Below are 24,545 nucleotides of genomic sequence, written 5' to 3'. Positions count from 1 at the left end.
TCCAGCATGGCCTTCTCCATGGGCCACAATGCCTTCAGAGGTATACCTGCTGTGGCACAGGCATAACCATGGCCACAGATGCTTTGAGATGTACATGCTCTGGTGTGGACTTATTCACGGCCACAAATGCTTCGGGGTGTCCTGTTCCCGCCCCGCGTGGACTCATCCCCAGGTCACAGTCCCTTCGACTCAAGTTCACACTGGAGTTCCAGCCTGTCCAGTACAGCAGCACAGAAACAGCAGCGATGCCCTGGCCAGCTGCCAGCCCAGGTGCATCGCCGTTGCTGTTATCAGAATGTTCCCAGGCACAACAGAGTAAGATGATAAGCAGTACAGCAAGCAGCAAAAGCAAAAAGCAGCCACTAACAAGCACCAGACTCTAATATAGAGTAAGGCAAGCAAGCCCCATGGCAAGCACAGAAGCCTGCTGATTAATAGCTAAACAGCAATAACAGCTACAAATTCAATCTAGCACATTCCAATCAAACCTGTCGTTATCTCGAACCCTTCGAGCCCCATCTTGGGTGCCAAAGAGGACTGTCGTGGTTTAACCCCAGCCAGCAACTAACCCCACACAGCCACTCGCTCACTCCTCCCCGGTGGGATGGGGGAGAGAATCAGAAGGGTAAAAGTGAAAAAACTCGGGGGTTGAGATAAAGACAGTTTAATAGGGAAAGCAAAAGCCGCATGCGCAAGCAAAGCAAAGCAAGGAATTCATTCACTCCTTCCCATGGGCAGGCAGGTGTTCAGCCATCTCCAGGAAAGCAGGGCTCCATCACACGTAATGGTTACTTGGGAAGACAAACGCCATCACTCCGAATGTTCCCCCCCTTCCTCCTCCTTCGCCCAGCTTGATATGCTGAGCATGATGCCATATGGTATGGAGTAGCCCTTTGGCCAGTTGGGGTCAGCTGTCCCGGCCATGTCCCCTCCCAACTTCTTGTGCCCCCCCAGCCTCCTCGCTGGTGGGGTGGGGTGAGGAGCAGAAGAGGCCTTGGCTCTGTGTAAGCACTGCTCAGCAGGAACTAAACCATCCCTGTGTTATCAACACTGTTTCCAGCACAAATCCAAAACAGAGCCCCGTACTAGCTGCTATGAAGAAAATTAACTCTATCCCAGCCAAAACCAGCACATTCAGCTATTGAACGTGCTTGAGTCTAGGAATTCAGAGCTACAGGCAGAACTGAAGCTGTGTTCACCCCTTGCAGGAAAAATAATACTGATGGGCTTAGCCACATGAATCCCTACAGGACAGGTCTGGTCCTGGGTGTGTTACTTTGGTTTCTATACACGTAGCTTCTATTCCTAACTGAAGCAATCAGAAACTTTAGCAAGATTTTAGCAAGACTGAATTTCCGGTATCTCATTAATAGCTGGTCAATAAAGCACAAAATATTTTCAAAATAACAGTAATTTAATTCTCTAAGAATAGTGCTGATGAATCAAAAATGCACCTCCAGCAATCCCTATTATTAAAGACACCATATTCAAGGAATTTTGTCTTTAGCAGCAGAAGCTGTCTTTAACAAGGCATAATACACAATTTTAAAGACTTTCAGAACAGTATAGATTGTTCTCATGAGTTTGTACAATTCTTATCAAAGAGAGTCCAAGTACATAGTAGCAATAGCACTCCTCTTTTCCTCTGCTTTTTGACTGGCCAGAAGCAATCAATAAATTGAAAATACAAAAGGAATCTTTAGCAGAATGAGAATACAACTGAAAATATTGGCAAGGACCTTTCCCCATAGCTGGATCCCAATAACTGCTATATGCCCATGCTTGTGTGAAGCTGGGGTAAGAATCTGCAACTTTATCCATTGCTTGCACATTTAAATAAGGCATAAATGCTGCGAAATAGACCTGCCATTTCATCCGTCTGCTTTTGACGTGGAATCGTTCTGTTTATTATTCCTGCGCCCTCACACCTACAGACAGACTTAACCATCTGTGAAAACCATGGACTAAATGAAGAGGAAAGAGGACTGGAGAAACTGAAAAGTAAGTAACTAGTTTTTCCTTGCCTCAGGAAAAAACACACTCATGCAGAAAGCAATTACTAAAGGATTATTAAACAGAAGCAACCACAGGCATTTGTATTTCCTGTCTCCTCTAAACTTCTGTTGGTGAAAATCAAAGCCTTAAGTTTCAAAACAACCCAAATTATGAAACTAAGTTACACTAAAGGAGTCGTATTTGACAGCAGATTTATCACTAGATTAATACAATTATACAGTGGTTTCTGATAGTTCTATTTACTTAGATTAGTTTGTTTTGAACATACATATTTGATAAGAAGTTGGAAACAACAGAATGTGAACACCAAGGCAAAACTACCAAAGAAGGACACAGAGGAAAAGATCAGGACCTCCTTATTTGGCTCACTGCTTATATGAATACTGAATACAGAAGTACTCCTCTTTTTTAGGAATTAGAGTAACTATAAGTAGTTATTTTAGAATTCCAAATTTCTTGGAAATAAAGGTTACTATATATTTCTATAAATTACAGTATTGATCTGTACAGACAAAGGGGTCTTATTTGAATACTACAAATTATTTCATCAGATTACACAAAAAAAAAAAGACCATAAAGCTTTTAGTTTATAGAAATATAACTACAAGCACAAGATGTACATTTCTCACATTCTTATTGGAGCTCTGCAATCCACTGGGAAGTTGGGAGATTTATGTTCTTCTTCCTTCTATATAAAAGTTCTAGATTTCATTGCCAAACTCCTGCTCGCTGCTGGTTATCACCAGCATGCTCAAAAAACATGAAGTCCTAAGAAGGAAACAAAAAGCAAACAAAACAAACACTTCTTAAATGTGTTTCTTAGTTCAGAGATCTCCTGGTTGCTTTGCAAGGTATGTGAAGCACCTTCCTCTCGGAAACCTCAAAGGATGAGAAGAAGGTGGGGGCACCTCTCTCCATCCCCCCCTCACCTGGGTCTCTCAGAATAGGACACGCACAGAGAGAGAAAGAGGTGGTGAAAGACCTACATGGAAACTTTAAATTATCACTAGCCAAAGCTATGCTTCCTTTACTCAGGATTCCTGGCCTGGCTTTGTTTAACCTGACTTAGTCCCTTCTATTTTACCTCAAACTGGAGTCCATCATAATGGTGACTCTTTAGTTTACATCTGGGGCACCGATTTTCTGTGTCTGGAGTCCTGGGTTGCTCGCACTCACTAATGCTGTACTTCATGCACATGGTAGCACACAAACACACACAGCTAAGGAAAACCTGGTCCGTGCACAGGGCTGTGAGAGGCTGGTGAGAACTTTCCAAACTCAAGGTGCTTCATGTGCCCCTTTCCTCCCCCTCTGCAGCCCTGCCAGCACAGAAGCAATGCACTTTTTGACATGGTACCTCATGCTGAATTGCACAGGTAAGTGAAAACATGAGTGTGTTCACACCGTTTTCAAAGAGCAAAGTGAACTACGCTGCAGTATTTGACATGGTAGAGTCAGAGTGCAGCTGAAAAGCGCTCAGGGGCACTCATGTATCAAGTTAGATGTGCTTTGCCTCCACAGAAGTCCCTCCCCTTGGAGATTACTCCTCTGAGAGCATTTAATTCTGCTCAGCTCAGTGCTTCACATACTTCCAAGGAGAGTCGGGAGGAGCTGGCTGCAGCATTCAGCTGTCCAGTTCACCAGCTCAAGCAGGCTGCTCTGGCTTTGGACGGGTCTCTTGGCTACTGCTGATCTGCACTTTTCTGGTTTCACCATCCACATAAACGTGCTTGCCTCTACTAATGTGTCAGGTTTCTCAGTCCCATCACGTATGAAGCTCTCCCTAAATACAGTTAGCACTTCATGTAGTCTAGAATAAGCTTATTATCTGAAAGAATTCTTTGTTCCCCTCTGTGGCTACTTTTACACACAGGAAGTTCACAACAAGCTGTCGCCCACTTCAAGGAGCTCAGAGTCAAATCCTTTACCAGCACAATTTGAACGTGGAGATGAAAAAGTCAGTTCATATTCAAGTATTAGTGAATGACAGACTTACGATAAGGAAGCCAGCACCGATCATGACAGCTTTCATTTTTACATCAAGGTCCATTGGGAATGTGATTCCAAAGTTATCTGCATCTGTAAAGGCTTCTTTCAAAATCCCAGACCACTGCTTAGAAATCCTCCCAACAGTAGAAGTCTCATCCACAGACTTCACCTAGTTTAATATAAAATTAAAAAAACAACATCAAATCTGTCATTCATAATATTCCCAAATCCTTTTCATGATAGATCCATTTGAAAGCTTCAGATTGTGTTACTTGAATTAATGCAGTCATTGAATGGAACTGTTTGTACCAAAAGGCAACCTTGACTATCAGAAAGTCAGTCTTAAGTAGCGCAGACGTGAACTTAATTCTGTCTGCAAAGTTCAATGCTTTAATGGTGTTGGAAGACAGCTACCACACGCACGCACACACGCTCTGCTGGAAGTGTTGTCTTTTAGCCAAGAGAGTGAATTAGTTTCTCTTGCCATGTATCAGGAACTGCTCAAGTGAAAATTAAACAAATTACATTCTTCTGTTCCAAAGCAGAGATGAGCCCTTTGTCAACATTATGTTTCCTAAAGTTAGATCCAGTCTTCAGGGTCATGTGAAAGACTAGTCCCCAAAATAAAATGATACTAAATTTGCTTTAGGAACTATTTGCAACATCATTTTAACTATTCAATGGTAGACTAGTGTATCTACTACTTAATGTGTACGAAAATGATGATGCATTAATCACTATTATTTTTAAGTGAAAGTTGTAACTCCAGTCATTCAAACCTATATTTTAGGCCTAAATTATCTTGTTTTACTTGGTCATTGAATGATTATTAAATGATTAAATGAGTGGTTGTAGGAAGTCATTTTAATAAATACCTGTTACATCTGAGAATAACATTTTTTGTTAGGGCCTAACGTAATAGATTCACAAAGATTTTGCTGCCGAATATTTCAATTCAGAGATTTGTGTACCACCACAGGGAATCAGTCTCTCTGATCACTGATGAGTGGCTTTAAGACGTCATTTCTGGAAGTTTGTCTGGCTTATCTAGAGTAATCTAGATATCTAGAGAAGTGAGTTGATTATACTAGTATTAAAAGATTATGTACTAATTACTTAATGTATACTACAGTTCAGTTGACAGGTAGTAAGTCGAGCAACAAATTACTATCAAACTACTATCTGAAAGAAGATACATACGAACACTTTTGAGCACTGCATACCTCAAAATTAATGTCCTCACAACAGCTGCAGACAACACATGGGCCAGTAATTTTCAGTATATCCATTCTTTTCTCATCTTGAATGGTAAACTTTGGCAGGCAGGCATGCCAGTTCTGGACAACGTAACCAACTGGTGTTCCTGGAGGTGCCTGAACTTCCAGCTTCACAGGAAAAAGAAAATGACCTGAATGTTCATGCTTGTTAGCATGTTGTTCATATGCTTGTTAGACAAAACCCACACTAGCACACAAACCAAACAGAACTTATTTTTCCACAACAATCTGGCTTTCCAATGCATGAAGCTGCATGGGGTTTTCTGTGAATATTTTCAGAAAACTGCACCCAAATTGCAGACCTCATATGTAACTTTTGCCTCCACTGAAAACAGTAAGATACTCCTAAGGCTGTGGAGCACACAAGCTATGCATCTACAAGTATAAAGATTCAAGATCAAAGTCTAGTGGAAGAAAGGCTGTGAGCATCCTGAAAGCATTCAGTGAAGACGTTACAGGATGCAGCTACCACAAATCCCTCAGTAAGAGCTCTGAGTAGGCTCAGATTTGAGGTTTCGGAAGTTGCATCACCCCATAATTATTTTAATATTAAAAAAGCTCATCACCTCATGTGTTGAATTTCACTATAGCTTTCACAGCAGTAAAGTGAAAACTCTAGCTGTTATTTTACGAAAGCCATTGCCTAACTCTTACATTGCAAGTCCATCTCCAGCGCAGATTTCGGCACTAGCCACAAGTTCCCTGGCATGCTGTTGAATCAAATTCTTCACTACCGTCATCAGAAGCGGCCAGAGTGAATCTAAGTGTTGTAGCACACGCTTGCTTCTTCCCAGACCAAGAACCCCATGCACAAATCCCACAGATCTCTCTCCCCACAACTTCCAGGCAAAACCTGACTTGTTTCACCTCGCCTCCTGATTCAAGACAACCCCATCTTAAAACTGCACAGGTGGACCATGTCCCACATGAAGGAAGACGGTGAGAGGGAGCAACTCACCTCCTGTAAGCAGCAGGGAAAGCAGCACGAAGAACACCGGAGGGGTCTCTGCAGCGTTATCACCTCGTGGCCCAGGTTGTCTATAATCCGGAGGGTGAAGGGTCGTGATGGCCCACAGCAATTCCTGGTACAGCATTCAGTGTCCTCTGCTGCAAAGAACACCCTTTGCCCCAGCGTATTCTTGATTTCATATTTGTTGTTTGTTTCAAAGCCAGTCAAAACTGAAAAACAGGAAAAGAACTGTTAAATTTCTGAGGTGCGTCTGGTCAGAAAAGTCACCGTGCTAACTCGAAAGCTACCCTTTGGGAAGGCAGGCCTCGCTCAAAGTCTGTCAGAGGCAGCCACTGGTGAAGGGAAGTAGTGGGGAAGGACCCTCGAGCAGAGCAGCCTGAGGGAGAAGTTCAGAGAGGAGAAGCCAACATGAACATGGCAACACGGAAAGAGCACGGAGATGTCCATCAGTCGCCTCCCACCAGACACGGACACCTACTGCCAGGGCAAGCACCACAATTATAAATAACATAGCATGGAAAATTCCCAGGGAAGAGGTGAAGGGATGAGAGTTAAAGAAACTTGTGAATTTGGGGGTGAAGCAAGAAAAGGGCTCTAGAGGGCACAAATAGGTTCAGAATGAGAAGGCCACAAAAAAACCCTCGCAGTCAAGATTCACAGCAGCACAAACAGAAAACAACAAGAGCCAGGACAGAAGTTTTGATTAATTTCTCTAACAAATGGAAGTACTCTTTGAAGCATTATGGAAAGAAAATGCAGCAGCATTAGGTGTCAGCCGACACGGATGGTCCATTTTATTTCTTCTATTTGGAAGACACTGATAACATGACTTTGATATTCTTAAAGTGAACGGAATGCGGGGAGCAGAAGGAAAGCAGTTCAATTCGCTAAAACAGCAGGATTACCTGGAAATGGGATCGGAGCCCCATGCCAGCCTATGGAATTACATGGAGCAAGAGAGGACAGAAAAGAAGATTTTTAAGTAGGGAAGAGAGGCAAGAAGAAAGCATGTGAATGAATAACATTGGAAATGTGTGACTTCAGCTATAACTAGCTACCAAGATCATTCAGTTGCATTGCTATGTATCTTTTAAGATATAGAACTTGCTTAAAATCCTCTGCCCTCCTATTTTCTCCTTCCTCTCCTCCGCAACTTCTGCAGGAACTGAGAGAGATAACAGAGGCAGGAAAGAGAAAGGTGGCAATCCATGTTAAATATGTAGTGTCAAAGAAAGTCTGAATTTTACAGTTCTTGGGATTATTAGATGTAAACATTTCTCTGCTATAAATACTTGGCACTTACTCTCAAGAAGTTCAATTTGCTGATGAATTAATATCTGGTCAATCTGTTCGTGGTTGAAAAATTAAACAGAATAAATAGTTAACAAGTTGTAATTAAGAGAAATCTAGTTTTAAGAAGCATTGCTGTTTCATTTCAGAACGCAGATTTATGGATCAATACATTGTCTAGAGGCAGATCATCTACCGGTAAAGCTGTGGAAGCAGCTCACACCCCCTGTCCCGTCCTCTGTCAATTTAGCAGAACAGTGTTTCAGAGCACTGGAGCAGATGGCAGAAGTTGTACCCAAGCTGGTCTGGTTACAAGCACACAGGGCTAACGTGCCTGTGCTCCCTTCAGGACTCAGGGCAGCTCAGCTACGGAGCCTGGCAGAGCCTCTGACACCACATATCCCAGATGCCTACATCAGGAGTCCGTACAGACAAAAACAGGAAACTGAGACATTTTAGAGCAGAAGCTCAGCTACTGCTCAGCTCCGAGTGCAACTCAGGAAAAATCAGCCTCTCCTCACTGGTGCTTTTTTTTTTTTTTTTGAGCAATTTGCAAAACTAGCAACAATACATCAGTGTTAAGCCTTGATATTTGCTCCCAGTGATGAGATGAACTCTACTTTTACAGTACAAGGACATATTCTGTAATGTGGAAACAATTCTTATTTTGCTATTAGCATTCTCTACTCATTCGCTTCTCATTGTGAAGTCTGACTAGCACCTCTCCTAACAACATTACGAAGAGGTGTGAAGAAAGCATCATGCAGAAAATTAAGCACCTCTAATGTGCTACAGTTTATTTATTATCTACACCTTGCCAAATCACATTACGTCTCACAAACAGTAGCTTCAGAAATGGGAAGGATGTATGATACGATAGCCCTGTGCTGCCAGTCCTTGAGCATCTCACTTGGCAGGAGAGTGCTCCATGAAGTGCTGCAGCCCTAACAGGCAACTCCACACTCAAACATGCATCAATCAGATTACAAAAGGCTTCATTTAGGAGCCCAAAAGCCCCTGCATGTTGCAGCCCATGCAGCTGTAACAAAGCCAGATGCTTTTTCTAGCTTTTTCATGGATGCAGGCTGCTTCTCGGGTGAACACCTGTTCTCTGGGGAAGGAGGAAGGGTGCAGGTACCTGTGTGAGGTATTCCAGTCCAGGAGGGCAGTTGGGAAGAGGAGGAGGGACTGGCATCCAGATCGTCCCCTCCTTCACGATGGGCTGGTTCTGGATGGGTGGAACAGCAAGTCCAGCTGGGACTCCCATGGCCTGTACCTGGAAGCCATAGTTCTCTGCGCCTGTGACACCTGGCATGGTAGAAGACATGCAGTTGTGAAACTTAGATGTTGGAAAAGAATTGCCCCATGGATCTTCAAAAGATTAATTTGTTCATTATTTTGAACTATGAAGATCCTTATACCTGCAATATATTTCAGTTATGAATACTACAAGTTTTGTGAAGGAATTTACCTTGGATTGGGATGTTCTAATCCCTCCAGAAAAAAACAAACAAAATAAATAAATGCATCATTCTTGAATATAGCAGAAATTTTATTCACAAAAAGATAGGCAATTCAAAAATTAGAAATAAACAAATGAAGGTTATTTCTAAGTAGAGAAGACAGAATACCTTAAAATACATGAAAAGTATTGGCATTTACAAGTTGTCAGTTGAGCAAATGAGGAATTTTAAGACAAAGTTTTCCTGGAATTATACGTTCTACTTATGGGATAGGAAACATCGTTTTAGCAAAGTTCATCTACAGTTTTCAAACCAGCTGAGTGTGATCTAAAAACTGCACTTTCCCATTTGTTTAATGGATTCTCTTTCAAAACCGAGGAAATCCACAACTCCTTCATGGAGGAGGTGCGTAGCAAAGGAAGAAATAGTTCCACATTTTGTGAATGCCAAGTAAGTCTTCTCCAGCTAGCACTCAATAGGAAACCCAAGCTCTCACGAAGCACTCCAGGGTCTAAATGCTCAGCACTCCACCAGATGGCACATGCAGCACTGCCTTAGTGCTTGCAACCCATCCCACATCCCCGGGCTGTGCGCTGAGCCCTGCCTTGCCCGAGTACGGTCCCGCAGCGACGCGGTCTTTGCTACAGATATGCTTTATAACCATGTAGCTGAAGCTGCTGAAGTTGCTATTGAAAGTTACAGAACAAGAACTATATTTTTTCCCCCATTTAATACTTTTCTGGTAGGCAGATAGGCTTTCAATCTGATGCAGAGGAATTTTGTATTTTACTCAGAAGCAAGCACAACACAGAAGCCACAAAGAGTATTTCTGTACAGCTGTACAAAGACAAATAATTGGAGATACTGACTTGTAGACTTATCTTTAGCCCAAATCAGTTCAGCACCAATGTTTCACATGACATTACAGTACGTGGACTGTTACATGTGAAAGCTCACGCTGTGGCCATAAGCAGGACAGTACCTCAGGTGACGTAAACAGCTGTGGCTTAAAACTCATAGGTGGCAGGATCACTCACCCCACAGAAGGATCCGCCCTTATGGAATACAAAATGACTTTTATGTCTGAGCACAGGCTTCGCACACAAACTGTATCATGTGTAAGTGTGTGCACATACAATTACTCAAAACAAAAAATGCTTCCCTGACCTTCATCGCACAGGCAGCACGTGCTCGTTCCCCGCTGAAGCTAACTGTACTTACAGACCTCAGATTGCCTTGCCAGCAGATGCACAAGCTTAAACTTATGAACAGCACAGTAACTTAGGCCGAACTGTTTGCATTTTATTTGTAATTTATGCTTTAAGCCTGATTGTTAGATATTGCTCATTGTGATTTGGTTCTTCAGAAAGCACTTAGTTGCCAGAACATGAGAAGCCATTTAGGAGTGCTGCATTTTGAATGGGGAGCAGAAAATGAGATAGAAGAGGAGAAAAGCAAATGAGTGAAAGTGTAAGGTATAACCACGTGCAAAGTACAGCAACAGAGTAGGAAACACAAACAGAATACACAGACCAACAGAACTGCAAGAGGAAAACAATGCTTTCTTCAGTTCTGGATTTCTAGAGAAAAATAAAGTGAAATACTGAAATAACATGTTAATTAAAAAATCTGATCATCAGCAAGAAGCTGCCACACATTAATTGCTTTGCATCAGTAACACCTCCCTAACAAACTCCCCACAGTGACCACTGAGGAACATCTGACACTACCACTGTTGGTACTGCTCAGCACATACTGACATGTAGCACCAAGAAGGAAAGAAGAGGACTTCTCAGCAAAACAGAAATTAACAGAAACTCTACAGAATTAACAGCAGAAAAGAGATGGTCACCCTTCTGAAACCTCCTATTTCCTGTGCTTATTTCCTAAAGGTATAGCAGATCTGTAGCCAAGCAACCAACCTTGATAAGTCCCAGGTGCATGCTGAGGGTAGCCATAGGGGACTTGATTTCCTGGTGCATAGTTAGCGTTTGAAAATGCAGGTGCTGGTGCAGGTTTATATGCTGGAAGAATGGAACATAGGCTCTGAGTATTGCTCATTTCCTCCTACCCTAGGGTGAAAGATCCCCAACATTGCCTCCTTTTTCAGAGTAAACACATAACAAAATTAAGCAGCTGTTTTCTGTATAGCAAAAACTGTGTAACAAGCTTGTATTTATGCACAATACGTATATTAAACATCAGTATACCTTAAAGGAGTTCTGATCGTGCCCCTGTACTCGGCACTGGTGGGGCCGCACCTCGAATACTGTGTTCAGTTTTGGGCCCCTCACTACAAGAGAGACATTGAGGTGCTGGAGTGTGTCCAGAGAAGGGCAACGAAGCTGGTGAAGGGTCTGGAGAAAAAGTCTTATGAGGAGCGGCTGAGGGAACTGGGATTGTTTAGATTGGAGAAGTGGAGGCTGAGGGGAGACCTTATCGCTCTCTACAGCTACCTGAAAGGAGGTTGTAGAGAGGTGGGGGTCGGTCTCTTCTCCCAGGTAATAAGTGATAGGACAAGAGGAAATGGCCTCAAGTTGCGCCAGGGGAGGTTTAGACTGGATATTAGGAAATTTTTCTTCACTGAAAGGGTTATCAAGCATTGGAATAGGCTGCCCAGGGAAGTGGTTGAGTCGCCATCCCTGGAGGTATTTAAAAGACGTTTGGATGAGGTGCTTAGGGACATGGTGTAGTGGTGGTCTTCGTAGTGTAGGTTTACGGTTGGACTCGATGATCTTAAAGGTCTTTTCCAACCTATACGATTCTGTGTGATTCTGTGATCCTTAAAGTGCAGAAAAAAAGGCAGGTATTGCACATGATGTCATGAAGATGTCACAGAATCACAGAATCATTTAGCTCAGAAGGACCTCTTGAGATCTCCTAGTCCAACCCCTGCTCAAGCAGGGTCAGTCACTCTCTGTCTGGACCAGAGGTGCCTTTGTTCATTTCAGTTTAGAAGAAGGCTTTAATTCAAAGAATTGCCAGGGAACTGACAGGCTGCCCTCCTGTACAAAACAGACTAGTAATGAGCCATTCTCCACTATATAAAACATTTTCTCCCAATTTCTTCAAATTAGGACTATTCTAATGCCTCACCAGGAGACTCAGAGCGTTATGGATTTAAAAACATTTACCAAGTTCAGTTGTAAGCAGAAATAACTTGAATTTCATGATTTATTTATTTATTTATTTTCTTTAACTTCAGAAATCAAGATCTGAAAATGTAAGCTATACATTTCATAAATTATTCAATTTTAAAATGTAAATAATTTCAGTTTTAAACATTCACACATATTTCATAAAATTATAAGATAAACTAATAGCTAAGCTAATATTGCTTGAACACCTCAGAAGGACACATGTTATCTTTGATATTAACAAAAGTTTATATTTTGTTTATATTTTACTCACCTCGCATTGCCGTGGATCTGCTTATAATTGTTCTGCAAAACAACATTTTTATTTCATGGGTTTTTTAATGCAAAATTTCACACAAGACTTATTCAGAGTTCTCTATTTATTAGTGATAAAAGATACTTACCTGTCTAAACTGCATGGGAAAGCTGAATTACAAATACAAGGTAAAATAACTTTAAATATCTCAGCTTCCTTCTAGGCTATGTCTCCACCACAACATAGGTCTAAATTATCTTTGCCTGCATTCATGCTTTGAGTATCCTGAAATCACTCTCAACTCGGAGGAAAGCATCGGGATGTGCAGTTATTTCACTGCAGTGCAGGACTCATTCACTGCAGTGCCATTCAGAAACGTCACGCAATTCATATGAACAAATTACTGCAGTAATTTCAGAGCAACTGATTTAGTGTATTGATGTTGACTACAAAACCTGCTTGGGTAAATCCTGGAGCAGCCATGATGCCATGCTACCGCCTATTCAGTTCTTTACGCTATTCCACTTTTCAAGTGGTACTACTAAATATCATGTGTCCAATTTTTGTCTCCACATGATAATAAAGGGTGGGCTTCCACAGGAGAGTGGGCTTTCCCAGCAGCATATCATGAGTGCAAGGGCCAACTGCTTGTCCTTGTCTTTCTACTCTTCCAGGGTTGCCAACAGGAGTTAAAAAAAGGCAAAAAGAACAGTTACTGATGCCAGCATCAACCTTGAGAGATACTCCTTTCAGTCTCTGGGGTAACGAGCGAAGCAAGACAATGGCAGCAACTTCTATTAAAGGCAGAGGTCCAAAATAGCCAGGAGATCCATAAGTGGAAGTATAAAAAAGAACGGTGTAGGAGCTCCTTTTTATAGGATCAAAAGCTTTAAAATAAACAATAAACCCAGTTATTCTTTAAAAAGAATGCAGTTCAAGTTAAATTAGTAATATATTTTGTCTGTTATGCTTCTTCCAACTAGTTCAGTTCAATGAAGATGGTCATTCAAAGCTGGGAATGAAGTTGTCCTGGTTTCAGCTGGGATAGAGTTAACTTTCTTCCTGGTATAGTAGCTGGTGTAGTGCTGTGTTTTGGATTTAGCATGAGAATAATGTGATAAGCCACGGATGTTTTAGTTGTTGCTAAGCAGTGCTTATACTAGTCAAGGACTTTTCAGCTTCCCATGCTCTGCCAGTGAGGAGGTGCACAAGGAGCTGGGAGGGGGCACAGCCAGGACAGCTGACCCCAACTGCCCAAAGGGCTGTTCCATACCATATGGCGTCATGCTCAGTATAGAAACTGGGGGGAGTTGGCCGGGGGGCAGCCATCGCTGCTCGGGGATGGGCTGGGCATCGGTCGGTGGGTGGGGAGCGGTTGTATCACTTGTTTTTTTTCCTGGGTTTTGTTCCTCTCTCTCTCTCTCTCTCGTTGTTTTCATTACAATTTATTACTATTTTTATTTTATTTCAATTATTAAACCGTTCCTATCTCAACCCATGAGTTTTCTCACTTTTATCCTTCCAATTCTGTCCCCCATCCCACCACGGGAGGGAGGGGGGGCAAGCGGCTGTGCAGGGCTTAGTTTCCGACTGGGGCTAAACCACGACAGAAATTGAAACTGAAAGCAGTTCCTCCCCGCTTCCTACTCCCAGAGTAAAAGCAGATGTCACAGGAGGATGTTTAATAGTTGTGGGATGACATGGCATCTAGCTCACTTCCCAACTCGTACACAACATCCTCTTTGTTTAATAAATTGGTCTTAAAGCATTCCTTTTTTAATATGTTTTTTCTTCAACTTTACTAACAAAACCACCATCCTGTTTTACATACTTTAATTGGATTCTGGTCCCGATATGAACACAGGTTAAGAAAAAGCAATAGGAAATAATTTAAAATTCTACATCTAATTTAAAAATCTGAAAGAACACATTCAAACGACATAACTTAAACCTTGTTCTTGCAGTTGATAGTGTAGAGTGACAAGTTTAATATAGGACCATATTAAAATATGTTGACAAAACTACCAGCTTGTAGGAATAGCACAAATTAAAGATGAATTTAAAAAACGTTATTTAAACTAGCTGTCCTGGTTTCAGCTGAGACAGAGTTAATTTTCTTCGTAGCGGCTGGTATGGGACTATGTTTTGGATTTGTGCTGAGGACAGTGTTGATAATACAGAAATGTTTTAGTTGCTGCTGTACTAGTCTAGGACTTTTCAGCTTCCCGTGCTCTGCCAGGTGCAGAAGAAGCTGGGAGGGGACACAGCCAGGATAGTTGATCCAAACTGACCAGAGGGCTATTCCATACCACATGACGTCATGTTCAGTATATAAAGCTGGGGAAGAAGAAGGAAGGGGGGACATTGGAGTGATGGCGTTTGTCTTCCCAAGTAACCATTACGCGTGATGGAGCCCTGCTTTCCTGGAGATGGCTGAACACCTGCCTGACCATGGGAAGTAACGAAGGAATTCCTTGCTTTGCTTTGCTTGCGTGCGCGGCTTTTGCTTTCCCTATTAAACTGTTTTTATCTCAACCCTCAAGTTTTCTTACTTTTGCTCTTCTGATTCTCTCCCCCATCCCACCAAGGGGGAGTGAGTGAGCGGCTGCGTGGTGCTTAGTTGCCGGCTGGGGCTAAACCACGACACTAGCAAAAGATCAGTTTATCAGTTTATACTATGAGATGTTCCAGCTACCTGAACTTCAGTGCAAGACTGAGAATTACAACTGAACCCTTTGGTAAAGGGAGAGTAAAGACAGAATCATATGATTTATTTAAAAGAAAGGCTTTATAGCAGCCCAGAATCTTTTTTCTCCCTACAACCACGCATATGCACTGTGCAAATCTAGGATTTACAAGATGTTGATATGCTCTATAGCTAGAAAAGCAACGAAGATTTTACAAAGTTTAACTCCCATTTCATCAGACATGATGCTAAAGAGAATAGTTAAGATTATTTCTTTTATTAAAATTGTCTCTTTTCTTGTATTGCTTTTTATCTAGACTTCTTCTACCACCTCCAATTCAGTCTCCAAGATTAACATATCGTCAGTCACGCCCAGCTTTTCATCCGAATAATTTATAAAGATTGTGAAATAACATAAAATTCTGAAATAACAAAGAAACAAGGAACACAAACTCACTTTTGTGAGCCTTTATATTGCACAATATATTGTTCAGCCACATTGTTATGCACGGCAAAATTCCCACCTGGTGAAACCTCAGTCAAGAAACAGTAGTAATGGGAAGACTAGTCCCTTAGAAATGTGTTGGTTCCAGATGCCTGGGTTGGTGCAGCACAAAGGAAGGACTTGAAGCCAACATTTTCATTTCAGTTTAATAAAATGAGGCTTTACATGCTGCTAGGTGTTACTAGTTCTAGTAACAGTTTTAAAATAAGCATAGGGAACAATCATTGAAACGTTACTTACTTAGCAGGGAAAAGTAAAGGTATTTGCATTTAACTCCCACTAATACAAAAGAGGGAGAATGCTATTTCTTTGTAATGGAGTTAAAATTCCACAGAATTAAAGAAAAAAAAGAAAGAAAGTGCTTCAGCCAGTAGAAGTCCATTACTGAATTAATTTTGGTTCAAGAAAAACAGTGGCTGCATGAATCCCTTGTGCTACTCTGGCCACCTGCTGCAACCTGAATTCACAACATAAATCAAGACTAACTTGTGTTGGAGTGAATAAGCTGGCCATCGTGTTCCAGAAGAAGCAGCTGTATATCTTTGCATAAATCTTATAAAAAGCTTTACAAGGCCCTGAGCAATCTGGTCTAAATTTGAATTTAGTCTGGCTTTAAGCAGAGGAATGGACCACATGACCTCCAAAGGTTATCCTTTCCAACCTAAATTATGCTAGGATTATACGGGTCCTTCACATTTTATTACACCACCTGAGGTATTTTGTGACCAAGCATGCCCCAAAGTCACCCAGGTGGAGTGCTGAAGGGCGAGAGGAGGGTGGGGACCAGGCTTCGGCTCCCAGCACCTCACCCCACACTGGGGCTATTTTGCGTTAGAGCTATTTTGGGTTAGGGCTATGCGAGGGAACCTGTGCCGGGAAAAGCCACCGCGTTTTGCCCTTTCCTGACAGATTCCCATAGTAACTCATAGCTCTGGGTCCACTCTCCCAAAGGGAGTACCAGCGAGATATAAATATCCTCTCCTCTGGAGGAGGGGACATACTGGGGTTCAGCTTTACACAAGGGAAAGCAGAAGCCGTTTTGCTGGCAGAAAGGAAGCACCAGGGGAACTGGGAACACTTCATGCAAAGTGGCTGTCTGGTAATGAACGACCCTTATGAAATACAGTCTCTGGATGGTCTGAGGTCCCCCCGCTGTGCCTGCACGCTGGGAGTGGGAAAGGCGGGGGCTGTCCGCTGCCCTTCCTGAAAAACACAACGTGAACCCTGCAGCATGGCGTCCAACCTCAACGCTGCAATGCAGAGGAAATGAAAGCAAAAGAACCGCCCTCCCCCACAAAACGGTCCTTCGACTGCCAAGAGCTGCGGGTTAGCAAGCTGACAGCAGACGCCCACACCTCATTTGCTGTACTGCTCACAAGAGAAAGGAACTCATACCAAGAAGTCTCATTCTTCATACCCTGTCCCTACACGTTGTACTATCTAGAACCCATATTGCCAGCCTTCCTCCCCATCCGTAGGAGTTCCCAGACTTTTTCCCTTTGCTCTCAGAAGTAGCAGTCTAAACCCTCTCACCCTGCACCAGCACACCCAACCGGTGCCTCAATTTCTCCTTACTTTCTTGAATTGTTACTCAAATGGGTAACATGGAAGCAACCCTCAGAGGTATCCGGGTGCCCAGGCACAGTGTTTTTCCCCCTCCAGGAGTTTTGAGCCCAGGCACTTAAGGACAGCCAAAAACCTTTGGAGAGGAAATCAAGGAAATACTGGTTCTGAAGGAAGTCAGAACAAAACTGTTCTAGTTCAGAGAACAATAAGGAAATTACAACCCTAGAATGTTCCTTTTTAAGGAATGGCAGAATGTCCGTGTTTCTTTTCAGTCACTTTCTCATTCTCAGAACTGCATTACACAGCTACATCTCCCTTGCCCTGATACACGTCAGTAGATACCCTGCAACTACTTTAGAAAGGTCTTAATTCAGTTAACTACAGAGCTTCTGCTTTTTATCAGAAAAACAGTATCTTAGCATGACAACCAGTTTCATTTCTTATCCAGCTCACTGAAATACTGCCTATAAAGAGCCTATTAACCTAAGGCCCCAAGCACAAACATCACACGTGGTGCCATTTAAATATGAAGCCAGGCCCCTTCCAAGAAGGCTTAGGCTTCAAAAAACAGAAAGCCAAATCGCTGTGAGGCATGTGTTAGTTCACCCTAGCTAGCTTTGTGGCGCTTCTTTTCATCATCACATTATATTAGACTGTTCAGCTGCTGGATTTGAACCTTGACTGATGGAGAAACAGTATACTTAGAAATAATCTAGCTGATCTAATTAAAGAGGTTATTTTCTGCTAAAGTTAACAAAATAGCCTTCAGAGAAGGAATGAAATGAGCTGTAAGTTGACATAAAATTATTCTGTTCTGATGCAGTAAGGTACCTTCTCCCCTTACATAGACATCTCTCCTGAAACCTGGGAGTCCCAACACCCCAGGTCGCACCCTGGGCATCCAGCCCCGCTGAGACGAGGGCACCTGCCTGAGGCGGCTGGCTCCACTGCTGGCTGACAGGACCACCGCCGCCTGAACCCTGCCTGCTGCTGCCAGCTCTCTCCAGCAGGGCTCTCCAGGACAGCCGCGGCAGCAAGATCCTTCCTTAAACCAGTCTTTGCAAGCGAGTTACTTTGCCACCTCTAATAACTAACTGTTGCTGAAGAGAGACATTGTCTTACTTAATGCACAGTCCCAAATTGGAAAATGCGGCCCTTCTAATCATCAGATCCTTTTCATGGCCCTTCTAATCGTTAAGCACCCCTGCGACGAAAAAGGAAACCGGCACCTGAACAGGCAAAGGAAAGCATATACGGTAAAGAAATCACATACGGCAAAGAACACCCGTTCCCGAAGCCGAGGCGGCGTCCCGCGCGGAGCCCCGCTTCCAGCCGCGCTGGACCCCGCCGCCGCCGAGCGCCGACCCGCTCCGCCCGGCGCCGTCCCGGCGCTTCCGGAGCAGCGGGCGCTGCGGGGCGGGAGCTGCCCGGGGCCGCCCCGGGGCCGGCCGCGCTGGGGCAGGCCGCGCTGGGGCCGGGCCGGGCCTCCTGCCGGGGCAGCGAGCGAGCGCCGTTCCTTGTTCCCGGTAAGGAACCGCGTTCGTGATCGTACCGAGCAACAGGGCTCGAACGTTCCCGCAGCCTTCCTCCGGCGGCTTTCCGCTGCAGAGGGCTCTGCCACCCCTGGGCTGACTCGTTTAACCGCTTTCTTTTGCTATGGCAGTGGAGCAGAAGGTCAAAGATTTTCGTAAAATTAAGTGATGCAGTAGTTCTAGAAGGTTTTCTTGCAAAGCCAGAAATTTAAGGTAGTAATGCGTAACTTCTACAACTAAACTTCTGCAACTAAGTTCATATACTTCATGTAACTTCTACAACTAACTTCTACAGCTAACTTCAGAATAACTTCTACAACTAAAATAACCCTGGTATTCTTTCATCAAGGAGGTATGGCAGTTCGAACTTGCCCATGTAACTACTGTCTTTTATATCTATATCAAATGATTATTCACAGTATAATCCTAAAAAAAATCTTAGGTTTCCTGTAATCTTTCTATTCTCCTGTCTGAAAAAGTTTCCACTGTAAGAAACCTAAATGTTCTGCAAAGACAGCTGGGTTCTGTGAAACATCTGTCAATGCAAGAAAAAAAAACCCCAAAACCTAAAACTTTGATTGGTGCTTACCCTGATGCACTAGTTCCGAAAGATTTCCTGAAAACACAGGTGATTTGAGGAAATTATTACCTTATCTTTGGTTCATTCTAATGTCTGATACTACATTAATACTTATCGGTATGATACTATTTGAAGAAATTCAGACAGTGCAGTGCATTCATACTGCTTGAGGAAACACTTTTTAAGTCTGAAAAGGTCCAAAGTTTCTAAAAGTTTCCTGTAACTTTTAAAGTTTTTTTATTTGAAAACATTTGCCTCTAGATAGCTACCCCAAAAATGAGTCTTAGAAAAAGGGAGAGTTTCATGATGCAGAATCCAGACATACGTGATGGTGAGAACTGAGGTAAGGGATGGGGGCACCTATTAATTTGTTTACTCTTTGATAACAAATTTAACTGTACAAGGTGAAGCCCAAGAAGGACAGACAATACTTTAATTTCAAATCTGACTGTATACAAATACATTTTATGGGTTTTCCCAAGTTTACTGTACTTTCCTGTAGGCTCTGTGCAGCCACTCACCGTCCTTAATCCGTTAGCAGCCCTGTATTGATGAAGAATGGGGAGGCCCAAAAAGAGAGCACCAGGAGAGCTGCTGAAGGGCTTTCGTGTAAAAGCAGCTGGAGTTTTGGACCCAGATGACCACTGTAAAACAAAGGCTTATCAAGGTTTCTGTTAAATAAGGTTTACTGTACATTTATTTAAAAAAACCCCAGACATACTGCTATATTTCGAAGTGCCCCATTTGTTGCTGGATTTGTTGTTGGATCATGTAAAATTAAGACAGAGAAGTGTTACATCCCTCACTTGCAGCTCAGCTTTTAAAGAAAGAAGCTGCTTTATTATAAAACATGTCGTATATTCCAAATATTTTCGGGTTAGAGATGATCAAAAGATGCAGTTAACATCAATGTTACATAGACAAGCCATGAATATATCTCATGGTTTAACCCCAACTGGCAGCTAAGCAGCACACGGCTGCTCGCTCCCCTTCCCCCCCACAGCGGGATGGGGGAGAGAATCGGGGGAGCAAAAGTAAGAAAACTCGTGGGTTGAGATAAGGACAGTTTAATAATTGGAAAAAAAAAAAAAAAAAAATAATAATAATAATTTGTAATTTAAAGGAAAACAATGAGAGAGAGAGAGAGGAACAAAACCCAGGGGAAGAAACCCCAAGTGATGCAACCGCTCCCCACCCACCGACTGACGCCCAACCAGTCCCTGAGCAGCAACCGCTGCCCCCCGGCCAACTCCCCCAGTTTCTATACTGAGCCTGACGTCACATGGTATGGAATAGCCCTTTGGCCAGTTGGGGTCAGCTGTCCTGGCTGTGCCCCCTCCCAGCTTCTTGTGCACCTCTTCACTGGCAGAGTAGGCAAAGGTGAAAAGTCCTTGACCAGTGTAAACGTTACTTGGCAACAACGAAAACATCAGTGTGTTGTCACATTATTCTCATAGTAAATCCAAAACACAGCGCTATTCCAGCTACTAGGAAGAAAATTAACTATCCCAGCCGAAACCAGGACAATATACCTGGACAAACTGAAATGCCCGATTTTATAAGGGTCATTGTAGATTTATGCGCTGCTTGTTAATGATCATCATAAAACATTCCAGGGTTACAGAGAAACTGGTATAACATATTGCAGAGGGTTGGCTTGTGGAGACATTTATTTAAATGTCACTGTTAAGATTCATGTGGAAGTTCTATTGTCTACAAACATGTAGTCTACATTTTTACTGTAATGGATTATCATTTACAAAGTAATGAATTTTTAATCTTTAGATTCTATAAAACCAATTACATTCTAGATTTTTTCTAACACATTACAGTGAAAACCAAAATATTTTCCTAAGTTTTAAATCTAATACTTAATTCTCCTGCTAGTTTCTTCAATGTTTTTGGTTCCCAGACCTTTCAATCAACATGATAAACTGACCTTTAAATAAATAAATAAATAAATTAGGGTCTTTTTAAACTTCTGTTCATCTTGTTGAAAGTCATGTCTTTCATTCTTCAGAAGCCTTTGGATGTTATTACACGTACAATGTGTACAGGTGCAGATAAAACCTAATGAGATGCAATACACAAGCCTTATTTTCAGGATAGCAGAATTATAAAACAAAGCAAAGAACAGTTCTGTTCTGTCAAAGGATCTAAATAATGGATCTCTGGTAGCAAAATGCACTTTTGATATTTCCATCTCTAGGCTGCCACTATCCTTTTCTTTCATCATACATTCCTACTCCTCAAGGCTTAGGACTACTTCCAGACAAGTACTAGTTACCTATGCAGAAGGTAATCCTGTTTGATAGATGAGTAGAAACAAAAATGTGTGATGTTTTCACAAGAAGGGAAAAAGATAGTTTGCTCCTTCTGTGTTAGGGACTAGCTAGCTACTTCTTAAAATCAGTTGATCACAGTGTCAAGGGGGCTATAATAAGTAGCATCATTCTGAAATATAAGATATGTCAGATGGCATCAAATATAAGCCCATTGCTCAGACAGCACAACAGAGTTACCTCTTCGCCACATCCCACAGCTTTGAATACCTTTGCAGCAAGGTATTAACTGCAGTTCACGTTGGGTCGCATGTTATATATCTTGAAGTAACAGATGAAGAATTCGATGCTCAGAGGTTATAGAGCCTAAATTAGAGACTCACAGGAGAAAGCCAGCATCAGTCCTCACAGCTTCTCCAGGAATACCAGGGGCACAGGGAACTCCTGATGGATAACTCTGAAAAATGAAATTACCTTGTCCTCAGGAAAGAACGGTTCTGAAAATTAAATACGAATTTCACCCCACTCCAAGGTAGGATGCTAGAAAACGGTATGAAATCCTGTCCCAACTATCATCTCTTACAACCTACCAAATTAATAGCCCAGTTTTCATGACCTTTAGTCTGACCAGGATTGCACTCAGCTACCCTGAGGGCTGAAAGTTTGACAAATTGCTTCCTGAGTATGGGGTTTTGAACTTCCACAGACATAGCTGAGAGCAGCCTCGGCAGGAAACAAAGTCAAATCGCTGAGGGGTTTGATGAGCTGCACAGCAGAGGTCCACTGCAATCCCAAATTAGTGTTGTATCACGTGAAATCATCCTAACTGCATCGCTGACAGAGCTGCTTGGTGTGCTGCGTACATTGCAAAGACTCCCTGCTGTCATCAGGGAGCTGGCCCGTGATGCCGATACTAGCTGTTTGAAAACTTGGGATAGATCTGGAAAAGTTGTAACAACTTTTCTGGATTGCCCTAAATCCAACCTTGTAATAAAACTCAGCAGCAAAGCGTAGTACGGATGCAGGCTGCAGCCTCCCCTTGCTGGCAGCCAGCCAGCCCGCTCTCCCAGCTCTGCCTCCCCGCGTTGGAGCCCAGCATTCGAATGGGTGCCCGGGCAGGAACAGTGCTCGGCTGGGCTTTAGCTCCTTCCTGTAGCGAAGTCAAGCCCTCAGAAGAATGACGGGATGATGTTGTTGATCCTGAAGTCCGTGCTGTTTACAGATCCACACCTTTAATATCCACTCAAAAAAAAAAAAAAAAACCCCTACGCTCTATCAAAATGTATTACTCTGTTTCAATGGAAAAAAACCAACCCAGAACTAACTAACACTATCTTTTTTAGGGCCTTTTTTATCTCTCGCAGAGTGGAAGGGCAGAAAGAACATTGTGTATCTGATTGGAAAACACAAAAAATTTCTAAAGATTACTTAGCTTTTCTCCTTATGATATTTACTTTTTCCATCTCCAAACTTAGAATAGAATATAATGTATATAATACATACATTATAGAATATAATATAGAACGTAATAGAATGTATTTCCCTCCCCCATCCATCAAAAGATTTGGGCTACACAAAATTCAAGCAGTACAATAAGCATTTAAATTCTGACATGAAGTATACTGGGCTTTTTCAGTAATTATGCTTCTAGCAAGACATTCATTTTTTATTTTTATCCATGGAATAGCTGGTTACATACCTACATACAGGTGATAACTCCAAGCTGTATGTCCACCTTGAAAGGGAAATAGATGATATTTGAAACAATTTTACCTTGCTTATAAGGCACAACCTCAGGGAAAAAAATATATTCGTGTGGACTACATGGTAACAGGAACAAGAACAAACAAATACTGAATTCTTTGGGAAAGAAAATACTTGGAGCAACTTGGCTCGTGTCCTGATTGCAGTGTTGGTGAACTAACCTTCTGCATCCTTTTCTGTACATTCACCTAGTCCATACTGGAGCTGCTGCTGTCCTTGTATGTCTCTGCAAAGTAAGCTGTATTTAATCTAAACCAGACAAATCTGATCACGGTAATTTGTGCATGCATGAATCCCAACACTGGGAATTAAATTTGAATCCTTAATAAAGAAAACATAAATGAGTAAGTGCAGGTCACTTTGTAGCTTTACATATTCTGTAGCCTTTTTCTTCTAACTCCCAAAATAAGGTCTCCGTTTCAATATTCAACTTTCCACAAACAAAAAAAATCTATTATTCTAGCTGTGCACTGAATTTCACCTAGACACCAGATAGGACAAGGATTTGGGGATTTGATTTTGCTAGTTTCCTCAGGTACATAAGAACCTAATCTAAAGCTGACTAGCATTTTTCCACACATCTGCATTGAGTCCACTAAGAGGATTAATACCAGACACCAAGAAATAGGTTTTAAACATTTTTTAAAAAATAGGTATAGAATTATTTTGACACAGTAGGGAAATTAGAAATACATGGTAGTATTTGATACTACCTCTCCTTTTTAACAGGAATGAAAGTTATATTTAGCTCAGTTCAGACTTATACCCAGAAATTCTATTGCCTAGCAAACATGACTTTTTGACACAGGGATGAATGTTATTTCTTACATGAGGATATCTTCATCTTATCAAAGAGAACAGAGATAGCAGCGTATCTCTTCCTCTTCCTTTCAGGCATTTATCAGGAGGAAAAAACCTATTCACCTGCGGTGGCAGAAAAAAAAGATGCCGTGATTCGCACAATACAAAGTAAATTATCAGTCTTTGCCATATCAAATAATGCTCTACTTCTTTTCTTATCCAACTAGGATCACTGGTGTTATGACTGGCAGTCAGTGCTTTTCTGTTAGATCAGTGGGTTGAAATGCTCAATACCTTTTTATTTTCCCCCAGTGAGCAGATTTGATCAGTGCCGCAGGGGAACTCCTTAAACATTTGGAAGAGAAGTTGGAATTGCTTCAAGAGAAGTGAGAAAGGGACCATGCTCCTAGTAATTTATTCTTTAGGCATGT

General features: G+C 42.2%; 1 protein-coding gene across 5 annotated transcripts; it reads right to left on the bottom strand.

Moving 5' to 3' along the window:
- Positions 1-847: 847 nt before the first annotated feature.
- Positions 848-18,560, bottom strand: LOC142412283 (phospholipid scramblase 1-like). Of its 5 annotated transcripts, none has more exons than XM_075507213.1 (9): positions 18,429-18,560; positions 12,417-12,448; positions 10,928-11,029; positions 8,681-8,850; positions 7,556-7,598; positions 6,241-6,461; positions 5,229-5,390; positions 4,013-4,174; positions 849-2,784 (listed from the first exon to the last, which is right to left on the bottom strand). In XM_075507213.1, exons 2-9 carry the CDS (start codon positions 12,421-12,423, stop codon positions 2,725-2,727), a joined length of 927 nt encoding a protein of 308 aa, XP_075363328.1. In that variant the 5' UTR covers positions 12,424-12,448; positions 18,429-18,560; the 3' UTR covers positions 849-2,724. The 5 variants fall into 5 exon arrangements, with proteins under 5 accessions (XP_075363326.1, XP_075363327.1, XP_075363328.1 ...); XM_075507210.1 differs by having other exon boundaries at positions 18,441-18,524; XM_075507214.1 differs by lacking the exon at positions 12,417-12,448 and having other exon boundaries at positions 18,429-18,559.
- Positions 18,561-24,545: the final 5,985 nt, after the last annotated feature.

The sequence above is a fragment of the Mycteria americana genome, chromosome 7, assembly GCF_035582795.1.
Source record: "Mycteria americana isolate JAX WOST 10 ecotype Jacksonville Zoo and Gardens chromosome 7, USCA_MyAme_1.0, whole genome shotgun sequence".
Lineage (NCBI taxonomy): Eukaryota > Metazoa > Chordata > Aves > Ciconiiformes > Ciconiidae > Mycteria > Mycteria americana.
The sequence above is the reverse complement of the archived record's forward strand: the minus strand, read 5'-3'. Positions and strand labels throughout refer to the sequence as shown.